The sequence below is a fragment of the Oncorhynchus kisutch genome, linkage group LG23 (assembly GCF_002021735.2).
Source record: "Oncorhynchus kisutch isolate 150728-3 linkage group LG23, Okis_V2, whole genome shotgun sequence".
NCBI classification, from domain to species: Eukaryota; Metazoa; Chordata; class Actinopteri; order Salmoniformes; family Salmonidae; genus Oncorhynchus; species Oncorhynchus kisutch.
Genome location: NC_034196.2, coordinates 32,962,639 through 32,976,390, shown reverse-complemented (window position 1 = coordinate 32,976,390; position 13,752 = coordinate 32,962,639). Strand labels below are relative to the sequence as shown.

The following is a 13,752-nucleotide window of genomic DNA, read 5'->3' as shown; positions in this document are numbered from 1 at the left end:
AAATGAGCATATTTTACTCCCAAAATTAACTATTTGCCCACAGTCGAATATATAGACATATAGACAACCAAACGGAGGCCTACTCGAAAATGTTTGAGACAATCAGTTGTGTTGTGACAAGGTGTTATACAGAAGATAGCCCATTTGGCAAAAGACCAAGTTCATATTTTGGAAAGAACAGCTCAAATAAGCAAAGAGAAACAACAGTCCATCATTACTTTAAGACATGAAGGTCAGTCAATTTTGAAAATTGAAAGAACTTTTAAAGTTTCTTCAAGTGCAGTTTCAGAAACCAAGCACTATGATGAAACTGGCTCTCATGAGGACCGCCACAGGAAAAGAAGACCCAGAGTTACCTCTGCTGCAGAGGATAAATTCATTAGTTACCAGCCTGAGAAATTGCAGCCCAAATAAATGCTTCAGAGTTCAAGTAACAGACACATCTCACCATCAACTGTTCAGAGGAGACTGTGCAAATCAGTCCTTCATGGTTGAATTGCTGCAAAGAAACCACTACTTAAGGACACCAATAAGAAGGGACTTGCTTGGGCCAAGAAATATGAACAATGGACATTAGACCAGTGGAAATCTGTCCTTTGGCCTGATGAGTCCAAATTTGAGATTTTTGGTTCCAACCGCCGTGTCTTTCTGAGATGCAGAGTAGAGTGATATTCACATGTGTGGTTTGCACTGTGAAGCATGGGGGAGGAGGTGTGGTAACACTGTCAGTGATTTATTTAAAATTCAAGGCACACTTAACCAGCATGACTACCACAGCATTCTGCAGCAATACGCTATCCCATCTGGTTTACGCTTAGTGAGACTATAATTTGTTTTTCAACAGGACAATGACCCATCACACCTCCAGGCTGTGTAGGGGCTATTTGACCAAGGAGAGCGATGATGCTGCATCAGATGACCTGGCCTCCACAATCACCTGACTTCAACCCATTTGGGATGAGTTGGACATTAGAGTGAAGGAAAAGCAGCCAACAAGTGCTCAGCATATGTGAGAACTCCTCCAAGACTTTTGGAAACGCTATTACGGGGGCTGAGTCGCTGGCTTACTGGTGCTCTTCCATGCCATCCCTAGGAGGGGTGTGTCACTTGAGTGGGTTGAGTCACTGATGTGATCATCCTGTCCGGGTTGGCGCCCACCTATGGTTCATGCCATGGGGGAGATCTTCATGGGCTTATACTCGGCCTTGTCTCAGGGTAGTAAGTTGGTAGTTGAAGATATCCCTCTAGTGGTGTGGGGGATGTGCTTTGGCAAAGTGGGTGGGGTTATATCCTGCCTGTTTGGCCCTGTCCGGGGTTATCGTCGGATGGGGCCAGTGTTTCCCAACCCATCATGTCTCAGCCTCCAGTATTTATGCTGCAATAGTTTGTGTTGGGGGGCTAGGGTCAGTCTGTTATATATGGAGTATTTATCCTGTCTTCTCTCGGAGGGCCTAAGCCCTAGGACCATGCCTCAAAACTACCTGACCTGATGACGCATTCCTGTCCTCAGTCCCCTTGCTGTCCTCAAGTCCACCTGCTCGTGCTGCTGCTCCAGTTTCAACTTATTATTATCTGACCCTGCTGGTCGTCTATGAACGTTTGAACATATTGGCCATGTACTGTTATTATCTCCACCCGGCACAGCCAGAAGAGGACTGGCCACCCCTCAGAGCCTGGTTCCTCTCTAGGTTTCTTCCTAGGTTCCAGACTTTCTAGGGAGTTTTTCCTAGCCACTGTGCTGTTTGGGGATTTTGGCCCGGTTTCCGTACAGCACGTTATGACATTGGCTGATGTAAAAAGGGCTTTATAAATGAATTGATTGATTCCAGGTGAAGTTGGTTGAGTGAATGCCAAGTGTGTGCAAAGCTGCCATCAAGGCAAAGGGTGGCTACTTTGAAGAATCTAAAATATATTTTGATTTGTTTAACACTTTTGGTTATTACATGATTCCATGTGTTATTTATTCGTTTTCATGTCTTCACTATTCTACAATGTAGAAAATACAAAAAATAAATAAAAACCCTTGACTTACTAGGTGTGTACAATAGTTTATTTCACATTTTTATTGGGACAAAGTGATCCCTGACGGCCTAACCCTGATGATGCTGGGCCAACTGGTCGGTATTCAGCCAGGATAACTGGCTAGATTAACTACCATTAAAATATATATATGGTTAATTGTTAGCTAATTGAGTGACCTCCCTAACAAGAGAGGAACTGCTGATGCACATCCACATTTCTAAAATCACACCGGTTGTATTTTACTATTCTTACTCTCAGTAAGTTGAGACCTCGACTGAGTTCCTAAAAAATACATTTGATTCAATTTTATCGTTAAACATTGTGAAGTTTTGCAGTACAGTACTGCTCAAAACCTACTGCAACCACTGAGGATCTGCAACAGTTTACCACAGTAATCCTTTCTAGCACGATATACACTTATTCCAGAAAGCACACCAGATATACCCTGGCATTATGTGACTGAGCGATGAGGAGAAACAAATGTTTTTTGCAGAATATTTAGACAAAGCCTGGAATAAAAGAAAAAGGGCTACTTCTAATTAAATTGTACAACTATTTAGCTTCTATGTGGTAAATGGCACGTGTGTATATAGATGGTGTAGAGGCTTGTCTCCCATATGAATCTTCTATGTGGTAAATGGCACGTGTGTATATAGATGGTGTATAGGCTTGTCTCCCATATGAATCTTCTATGTGGTAAATGACACGTGTGTATATAGATGGTGTAGAGGCTTGTCTCCCATATGAATCTTCTATGTGGTAAATGACACGTGTGTATATAGATGGTGTAGAGGCTTGTCTCCCATATGAATCTTCTATGTGGTAAATGACACGTGTGTATATAGATGGTGTAGAGGCTTGTCTCCCATATGAATCTTCTATGTGGTAAATGACACGTGTGTATATAGATGGTGTAGAGGCTTGTCTCCCATATGAATCTTCTATGTGGTAAATGACACGTGTGTATATAGATGGTGTAGAGGCTTGTCTCCCATATGAATCTTCTATGTGGTAAATGACACGTGTGTATATAGATGGTGTAGAGGCTTGTCTCCCATATGAATCTTCTATGTGGTAAATGACACGTGTGTATATAGATGGTGTAGAGGCTTGTCTCCCATATGAATCTTCTATGTGGTAAATGACACGTGTGTATATAGATGGTGTAGAGGCTTGTCTCCCAAATGAATCTTCTATGTGGTAAATGACACGTGTGTATATAGATGGTGTAGAGGCTTGTCTCCCATATGAATCTTCTATGTGGTAAATGACACGTGTGTATATAGATGGTGTAGAGGCTTGTCTCCCATATGAATCTTCTATGTGGTAAATGACACGTGTGTATATAGATGGTGTAGAGGCTTGTCTCCCATATGAATCTTCTATGTGGTAAATGACACGTGTGTATATAGATGGTGTAGAGGCTTGTCTCCCATATGAATCTTCTATGTGGTAAATGACACGTGTGTATATAGATGGTGTAGAGGCTTGTCTCCCATATGAATCTTCTATGTGGTAAATGACACGTGTGTATATAGATGGTGTAGAGGCTTGTCTCCCATATGAATCTTCTATGTGGTAAATGGCACGTGTGTATATAGATGGTGTAGAGGCTTGTCTCCCATATGAATCTTCTATGTGGTAAATGGCACGTGTGTATATAGATGGTGTATAGGCTTGTCTCCCATATGAATCTTCTATGTGGTAAATGACACGTGTGTATATAGATGGTGTAGAGGCTTGTCTCCCATATGAATCTTCTATGTGGTAAATGACACGTGTGTATATAGATGGTGTAGAGGCTTGTCTCCCATATGAATCTTCTATGTGGTAAATGACACGTGTGTATATAGATGGTGTAGAGGCTTGTCTCCCATATGAATCTTCTATGTGGTAAATGACACGTGTGTATATAGATGGTGTAGAGGCTTGTCTCCCATATGAATCTTCTATGTGGTAAATGACACGTGTGTATATAGATGGTGTAGAGGCTTGTCTCCCATATGAATCTTCTATGTGGTAAAAGACACGTGTGTATATAGATGGTGTAGAGGCTTGTCTCCCATATGAATCTTCTATGTGGTAAATGACACGTGTGTATATAGATGGTGTAGAGGCTTGTCTCCCATATGAATCTTCTATGTGGTAAATGACACGTGTGTATATAGATGGTGTAGAGGCTTGTCTCCCAAATGAATCTTCTATGTGGTAAATGACACGTGTGTATATAGATGGTGTAGAGGCTTGTCTCCCATATGAATCTTCTATGTGGTAAATGGTATGTGTGTATATAGATGGTGTAGAGGCTTGTCTCCCATATGAATCTTCTATGTGGTAAATGACACGTGTGTATATAGATGGTGTAGAGGCTTGTCTCCCATATGAATCTTCTATGTGGTAAATGGCACGTGTGTATATAGATGGTGTAGAGGCTTGTCTCCCATATGAATCTTCTATGTGGTAAATGACACGTGTGTATATAGATGGTGTAGAGGCTTGTCTCCCATATGAATCTTCTATGTGGTAAATGACACGTGTGTATATAGATGGTGTAGAGGCTTGTCTCCCATATGAATCTTCTATGTGGTAAATGGCACGTGTGTATATAGATGGTGTAGAGGCTTGTCTCCCATATGAATCTTCTATGTGGTAAATGACACGTGTGTATATAGATGGTGTAGAGGCTTGTCTCCCATATGAATCTTCTATGTGGTAAATGACACGTGTGTATATAGATGGTGTAGAGGCTTGTCTCCCATATGAATCTTCTATGTGGTAAATGGCACGTGTGTATATAGATGGTGTAGAGGCTTGTCTCCCATATGAATCTTCTATGTGGTAAATGACACGTGTGTATATAGATGGTGTAGAGGCTTGTCTCCCATATGAATCTTCTATGTGGTAAATGACACGTGTGTATATAGATGGTGTAGAGGCTTGTCTCCCATATGAATCTTCTATGTGGTAAATGGCACGTGTGTATATAGATGGTGTAGAGGCTTGTCTCCCATATGAATATTCTATGTGGTAAATGGCACGTGTGTATATAGATGGTGTAGAGGCTTGTCTCCCATATGAATCTTCTATGTGGTAAATGACACGTGTGTATATAGATGGTGTAGAGGCTTGTCTCCCATATGAATCTTCTATGTGGTAAATGACACGTGTGTATATAGATGGTGTAGAGGCTTGTCTCCCATATGAATCTTCTATGTGGTAAATGGCACGTGTGTATATAGATGGTGTAGAGGCTTGTCTCCCATATGAATCTTCTATGTGGTAAATGACACGTGTGTATATAGATGGTGTAGAGGCTTGTCTCCCATATGAATCTTCTATGTGGTAAATGACACGTGTGTATATAGATGGTGTAGAGGCTTGTCTCCCATATGAATCTTCTATGTGGTAAATGACACGTGTGTATATAGATGGTGTAGAGGCTTGTCTCCCATATGAATCTTCTATGTGGTAAATGACACGTGTGTATATAGATGGTGTAGAGGCTTGTCTCCCATATGAATCTTCTATGTGGTAAATGACACGTGTGTATATAGATGGTGTAGAGGCTTGTCTCCCATATGAATCTTCTATGTGGTAAATGACACGTGTGTATATAGATGGTGTAGAGGCTTGTCTCCCATATGAATCTTCTATGTGGTAAATGGCACGTGTGTATATAGATGGTGTAGAGGCTTGTCTCCCATATGAATCTTCTATGTGGTAAATGACACGTGTGTATATAGATGGTGTAGAGGCTTGTCTCCCATATGAATCTTCTATGTGGTAAATGACACGTGTGTATATAGATGGTGTAGAGGCTTGTCTCCCATATGAATCTTCTATGTGGTAAATGGCACGTGTGTATATAGATGGTGTAGAGGCTTGTCTCCCATATGAATCTTCTATGTGGTAAATGACACGTGTGTATATAGATGGTGTAGAGGCTTGTCTCCCATATGAATCTTCTATGTGGTAAATGACACGTGTGTATATAGATGGTGTAGAGGCTTGTCTCCCATATGAATCTTCTATGTGGTAAATGACACGTGTGTATATAGATGGTGTAGAGGCTTGTCTCCCATATGAATCTTCTATGTGGTAAATGACACGTGTGTATATAGATGGTGTAGAGGCTTGTCTCCCATATGAATCTTCTATGTGGTAAATGACACGTGTGTATATAGATGGTGTAGAGGCTTGTCTCCCATATGAATCTTCTATGTGGTAAATGACACGTGTGTATATAGATGGTGTAGAGGCTTGTCTCCCATATGAATCTTCTATGTGGTAAATGACACGTGTGTGTATATAGATGGTGTAGAGGCTTGTCTCCCATATGAATCTTCTCTTTGTTCCAGACTGGGTTCAAATGCCTTCTGTTTCTTTTTTTCTGTTTTTATCTGTATGTATGGATGTATGGATGTATGTATGCATGTATGTATGGATGTATGGATGTATGGATGTATGGATGTATGGATGTATGTATGGATGGATGGATGGATGGATGTATGTATGGATGTATGGATGTATGGATGGATGTATGGATGTATGGATGGATGTATGGATGTATGTATGGATGTATGTTTGCATGTATGGATGTATGGATGTATGGATGTATGTATGGATGTATGTATGCATGTATGTATGGATGTATGGATGTATGTATGGATGTATGGATGTATGTATGGATGTATGGATGTATGGATGTATGTATGGATGTATGGATGTATGGATATCCTTTTACTGCTCTAGGAATATAATTATTGTTTGGATAACCTTTATTTACTATTATGTATAGATTTTTAACTTACATTTCTTCACTCTTTATGCAATGCGCAATGCAGAGAACACTGGATGAAGAATTGTCATTTAATTACCACAGTGAATTATTGTAATGTGTGTTTGTGTCAGTTAATCCCACAAGGGATGGATTGCCAATTGGTGATTTAACAAGAAAATGAAATTTCATTAATTCATTCACTTTTTATTTTTGGGTCAACCGCTTGATCTGCACTTGGATGTAGTCAGATAGCTCTCAGGCCTCATTGGTCTTCCATGATTTTGTGGGAGGAGACTTTGTCTTGCTCCAACTTCTGCATCCATATTCAGATTGTTTGTGTTCAGCATTGCCTGTGGCAATATGGACATGCTCTGCATGAATTGTCATTCATGACCGCTGCTGCACATTTTATACGATAATAACACCAACACCATGAGTTAAAATTCTGCTATTTTCATTTATTTAACATGCTTTTCTTTGTGTCCATTTGTCAATTTCGAATAATACATTAACATCTGGTATAAGTTAAAGCACATATATACACAAACATTTCAAATGATTCAGTTGAACATTTGACAGAGGAATCTCTTTTAGAGACAAAGTTATAAATATTTTTGTACACAAGTACACTCTTGTACACAAGTACATATTTGTTATTGTAATAAATCAATGTAAAGGTGCAGTCATATGAAAACCATACAACCATAGCCTACAAGTGGTAGAATCATTTTGTCACGTGACTATCAACTACCTCAGGTTTCTGTAATAAGTCAAATGACTCGATTGGAATACCAAGTTCCTGATATAGGCAAGCAGTATACACAGTAACAGTACCTATTCCCTTTTCATTCAAGAGAAAGTCAGTAGATGTGCCCAGACACTCAGGAGTCAATTTGCCAGTTAAACTGTAAACCTTTCTACTTGTGGCATTGTATCTGTTAAATATGCTTATGAAAAGTGCCTATAATCAAAAAAGCTTCCATCTGACCCTCTCCGGTGCCCTCTGCCATTGTCTCTAAACCGAGCACAGGGAGAAGCTGTGCTGGATTATCACAGCACCTGGCAAGGCTGTGATTTTATTGGCTCAAACAGTAGGTCGTTAGCACAATAGCATGCTAGGACGTTAGCCCATTAGCACCCAGCAAGGCTGTGTTTGATGATCTCTTTGGACTGGGGAGGGATCCTGTCAGGGAAGGCGACCTGGAATTCCACCACCAGGTCGCCACGTGTGGAGGGGGTCTTGGCGTGAGGCAGGCCCTCGCCCCTCAGCCGCCGGATGCCGCCGGGCTTGATGACATCACTGCACGGCAGCGGCATCGTCCTGTTGTCTAGGGTGGGGACGTTGACTGTGCATCCACATAGAGCCTGGAAGGAAACAGAGAGGAAGATCGAATTTGTTAGTTTTCCGGTTCCTTGTTTTATGTTGAGAGCCTTTGGTTACATAATACAGTACATGCAGCAGACGCCATACCAAAATTATCTGCAGTTGGAACTTCTGAATGAATGTATGAAACTCTTACCTAACCATGGCAATTCTCCATGTGAATGTGTTATATCACAGAATTGAATGTAGAGCATTTACCCCCTAAAGACAATGCTTTGCTCTGTTATGCAATGATAAGTGTTACAAATATCATACCGGTAATCTTCTCTGTATTCTGGCTGTGCGTGTGGGTGTCGGTACTCAACAGAGTGACTGAGTGGGCCATGGGAAGATGGAGAGGAGCTCTTTGAAGAGGCTGCCATGTCTGTGAACGCTCTCATACTAATCTGAGGAGCGTAGGACGTGGGAGTGAGTGACTGTGAGCCAGAGAGAGAGGGCGAGAGGAAGCTAAAGGCTGGCAGAGGAGTCAGTGAGGGAGCGAAGTGAAAGAAGTGTGAGGGGGCGGCCGACACAGAGGCTATATTTAGCTACAGCTGCTGCTCTCTGCAGGGTGCACTGCACTGTGTGTTCGTGGGGGTCTGTGAGCTGAGCTAAGGACAAGGTTGGAGCAGTGGTGGGTTAGCTGAGGGGGGGCTCTGAATAGAACAGTGTTTTCTCTATTCTACAGCCACCAATTTGAGCCATTGTCCAAAGTATGGAAGTGGCACACTTCAGCCGTGCCTTGAATCTTCATGTATCCTACCTAAACTAAAAGTATGGCAGTGCTGTAATTCTGCTAAGACTTACTGTGTTATACACCCAAATAAATGTAGGGTTGACACACAAACACAAACTTACTTCTTTGAGGGTGATCTTGGCTGTATACACAATGTGGGACCCATCCCTCTTGTAGTGGGGGTGTTTCTTGTCCTTGAGAACGAAGGCCACGTCGGCGGGTATGTTGTTGGGCGTCTCGTCGCCCTCTCTGGGGAAGGTGATCTTGGTACCTTCCTTCCACCCCTTCTTTACCACCACGTTCAGGACCTTGTCCTCGGTGCGCAGGCTGCGGCCGTCCGGGTTGAGACGGCGCCGAGTGATCTTCATGTGCTTGGTGCAGCCAAGGAACACCTCTTCCAGGGTCACCAGGAGTTCGTGCACCACGGCCATGCCTTGCAGACGCCGACGTCCGCGCCGAAGCTTCTCGCCAGTGGGGCCATAGTTACTGTGGTAACCACCGACGTGGCTGAAGGTGAAGCGGCTGAAGGGGTTGAAGAGCTCCTCCTCGCCGTCGGGCCCGAAGAAGATGTCGAAGTGGTCAGAGCCTTGGAAGAAGGAGGAGAATGTGGCATGGGCGTCACCGTGGTAACTGTACTGATGGGTGTTGTTCTCCTTGCCTGCCATGGACACTCCGCCTCCGTTCTTAAGACCTGAGACACAAAAGGAAAAAAGACAGTTAGTACAGTTTACTCAGGCAGAAGATGTGTGATCTTCCATCTGGTCCAATCTTCTATTCTACTTATCACTCGGAGACAAAGTTCTTACTCATGTATATTTGGTTTAACACTTCTGGAGGGCTTACAAAATTTACATTTGGCAATTTTTTAAGTTTGCAGAAACATTTTCTTGGTGGATGGCTGAATAATTTATCAGCCTGCGGTTGTCTCCACCACACATGTTGGGCTGGCTCTCTGGTGGACCAGGTTCTGCAGATTTTTTGCTAGATGCAACAGCAATTGGCAAAGGTACTGCTGCTTACCATCAACAATGCATCTGCCTGTGCTATAGTAACTACTTCTACTCAACTGACAAAGGCAAAGAGCCCTACTAGGCTACTGCTGGTTAAATTACAAGGAAGGAAGGAAAGGCTCTCACCTTCTTCTCCAAACTGATCATAGATGACTCTCTTCTTGGGGTCGGTCAGAATCTCGTAAGCTTCTGCGATCTCCTTGAACTTGTCTGCGGCGTCAGCGGCGCTATTTTTGTCGGGGTGAAACTTTAGGGCCATCTTCCTGTATCCCTTCTTGATCTCATCTTCGTTGGAGTCTGTCTCCACGCCCAGGACCTTGTAGAAATCCTTCCCCATAGGCTTGATGGACATAACAGGCACCTCTTGGTCCTTTTGGTTCTCCTGGAGAAACAGGATGAGAGAAGAAACACGTTAGATCTCTATAGCCTACAGATGTCAACCCCCTTATAAAAGGACAAATGCCTGACTGAATTACGCCCACCAATAGATTCACTTTGTCCTTTGTCTAAAAGTCAGATTTGAACTGTGCCTCAATGAAAAGATATGAAGCCAGAGTTGGTGGATAAGATGTGGTAGAAAGATAACTAATTCCCTGGCCTGTGGGTTCTAAACCGTCCTGATAGTGCTCTCGTTGCCATGCCCATGATAAAGCATTGCTAAGCATCTGTCACCTTTATGACACCCAGCAGGTGTGACATTCAACAGTTGATTGAGAATGACCAAGACAAATAGCACAGAGTCACCAATGATTATCAGGAAAGCCTACTGTGCTAGTTTGTACCAATATCAGAAGATACATACTTGGAAATGTCAGTGTTATGAATACAAATGACCACAATATCAATGTATTATTAAATATTGCATTCAGCCAATGAAAACAGTGTTATGTTAAAACTAGCCCATGGCAAATGCAATTATGTCCATTTCAGTCTTACCGACTAAAATTCAGATATTTATTTGCTCACCTATAATACAGACAATGTGAATATGGGGGGAGCTCGTGTGTATGAGCATGGTGAAGCAGACTGCAGCTCCTACCACAGATCCTGGATGCACCCTGATTGTCTCAACTAGGCTACACTGTCTGCAGGATACTGGGGAACCCATTGCTCCCATACAAGTTGAACAGGCTATAGTTCGAAAAGAACATTCAATATTTGACATAAATCACTATGCTTAATCTCAAAGACTATTCTCAGCAATTAGCAACATCTTTGAACTCAGTCTTTTTAACGACACAACCATAAGGCACAATTAATGACTATATGCGTAAAATGAGCATTGATATAATTCATTACAATCAGTAAATTACTGAAATTAATACAATTGTAAAAATATAACTTACCCCTGACGAAGAGCCCGAGCTGTCATTCCTGTTCATAACGCGGACCTTGCACTTGACATTTTTGGTTTTCACTCCAAACTGTGTCCAGATCAGAACCATAGTGTTCTCTTATTGAGGAGCTGTCCGCTGTTCTGTGGTGCTGAACGTTTCTTAGCTGTTTTAGCTGTGCTTGAGCTGTTGGTTGACTGAACCGCTGACTGCAGACTGTGCTATATACCGCCGCCGCAGCCCTTTACTATACACTCACCACCCACGCAGCGTGACTGAGCTTTCCCAAAACCCGCCCATTTTCATACGCACAAGAGGGAATACCGTGCCTACCGATTTCTCCTAGAGACCATTGGTGTTCGCAGCATTATCACGCGGATGTAACAGCCTCCTTCTCCTTCTTGAGGCTCGTTTCCGGAATTCTGAGCAGAAGCTCATGGAACAGTCACGACCAGTGAGGTGAATCCTCAGAGCTGTCGAGGGTTGTCGACTGAAGACTGACTGACAGATAGACATCCCTAGAGGCTATTTAATCCCCCTGACATGGACCATTGGATTGAACAATCCCTTGAAGCTATGTGATCAGAGAAATTAATCGTTATTGTTTTCTAGTCAAGTACTAATTTATATGACTATATATACTCTGAAGCTCAGTTGGTAGGGGATTGCGCTTGCAACGCCAGGATAGTGGGTTCGATTCCCAGGACCCCCCTTATTTAAAATGTGTGCATGCATGACTGTAAATCCATTAAGATAAAAGCGTCTGCTTACTGGTTTATATTATCATATTTAATAGGGGAACAGATAAGGACATACGATCCCAGTATGGTGACATCATGCATTCTCAATCTACTTCATAACAACAAAGTGTTTATTTTAGGTTCTGTTGTTTGTTAGATATCTGGTTAGATTAGATGTGCTTCATATGAACAAAGTATAGAATAGAAATGGACTGATGATAGATTCAAAGAAACCATTTGAGTATCCTGCAAGACTTATTTGGTGTTGTTTTGTCTAGCAGTATGAATTGTATAAGTGGACATCCAGTACAGTTGAAGTAAGGACCTGTGTTGTTGTGTACAGCAGTTTATGGTTATGGAACAAAAAGTGGACATACATGGCCATGTTTCCTCTTCTATGATGCTCACCACAGCCAATGGGAGAGATGGATTCTCCATCTTTCAGTGGAGTCTCCCATTCACTCCAACAGGAAATGGAGACAAATTTGGTCTGAACATGGGGAGTCAGGAGCGTCACTGGCTCTGGCTGGAGTGGGGCTCTTCTACAGCAGAGAGAGGGATGGTTCTAGAATGCAACGAATTAGGACATTCTGTTCTATTCACAGTATTCTCACTCTTCCATCCGCCCACGGGAACATTGGGACTGGTGGAAATCAGAGCTCGCTGTCTCTCTCGCCTTTTTTTCTCTCCTCGAATAGAAAATCACAGTTATTAATGTGTCGTGTCACACTGAGACTATGGCTGGAGGGGGCGGCAGGGGGGACGGCTCACGTGCCAAAGTGTACCAATAATACACAGACAAGCATGCAGAATGGGCGCACTCGCATGCGGTCGGTCACACTTCAGTACTTTATTTGAATCTAATTAAGCATTGTCATTGTCACATGCTAGGGGCTGTATTGTCACTGGTCTATTTATGGACTATGGAGCCGACTACAAAAGCTATCACACACAAAAATACATTGTTGTACAATACAGAATTGTTGTACACCTTTATTCTTGTCTATGTGATTTGCCTGAGGGCTGATACACTACATGTCCAAAAGTATGTGGACAACCATTACAATTTGTGGATTCTGCTATTTCAGCCACACTCGTTGCTGACAGGAGTAGAAAATTGAGCATACAGCTATACAATCTCCATAAACAAACATTGGCTGTAGAATAACCTTACTGAAGAGCTCAGTGACTTTCAACTTGGCACAGACATAGGAATGCTACCTTTCCAACAAATCAGTTGGTCACATTTCTGCCATGCTAGAGTTGCCACGGTCAACTGTAAGTGCTGTTATTGTCAAGTGTAAACGTCTAGGAGCAACAACGGCTCAGTGAAGTGGTAGGCCACACAAGCTCAGAGAATGGGACCGCTGAGTGCTGAAGATCCTAAAAATTGTCTCTCCTCGGTTGCAACACTATCGAGTTCCAAACTGCCTCTGGAAGCAACATCAGCACAATAACTGTTTGTTGGGAGCTTCATAAAATGGGTTTCCATGGCCGAGTAGTCGTACACAAGCATAAGATCACCATGCGCAATGCCAAGCATTGGCTGGAGTGGTGTAAAGCTCACCGCCTTTGGACTCTGGAGCAGTGGAAACGCTTTCTCTGGAGTGATGAATCATGCTTCACCATCTGGCAGTCAGACAGACGAATCTGAGTTTGGAGGATGCCAGGAGAACGCTACCTGCCCCAATGCGCCAACTGTAAAGTTTAATGGAGGAGGAATAATAGTCTGGGGCTGTTTTTCATGGTTTGGGCCCCTTAGTTCCA

At 42.6% G+C, this 13,752-nt stretch overlaps 1 protein-coding gene across 1 annotated transcript; it reads right to left on the bottom strand.

The window, feature by feature from the left end:
- Window positions 1-7,239: 7,239 nt before the first annotated feature.
- On the bottom strand, window positions 7,240-11,481 carry LOC109868545 (dnaJ homolog subfamily B member 5-like). Its single transcript, XM_020458176.2, has 4 exons — window positions 11,258-11,481; window positions 10,038-10,293; window positions 9,024-9,592; window positions 7,240-8,167 (listed from the first exon to the last, which is right to left on the bottom strand). The coding sequence occupies exons 1-4, from the start codon at window positions 11,354-11,356 to the stop codon at window positions 7,934-7,936; spliced, it is 1,158 nt and encodes a 385-aa protein (XP_020313765.1). The 5' UTR covers window positions 11,357-11,481; the 3' UTR covers window positions 7,240-7,933.
- Window positions 11,482-13,752: the final 2,271 nt, after the last annotated feature.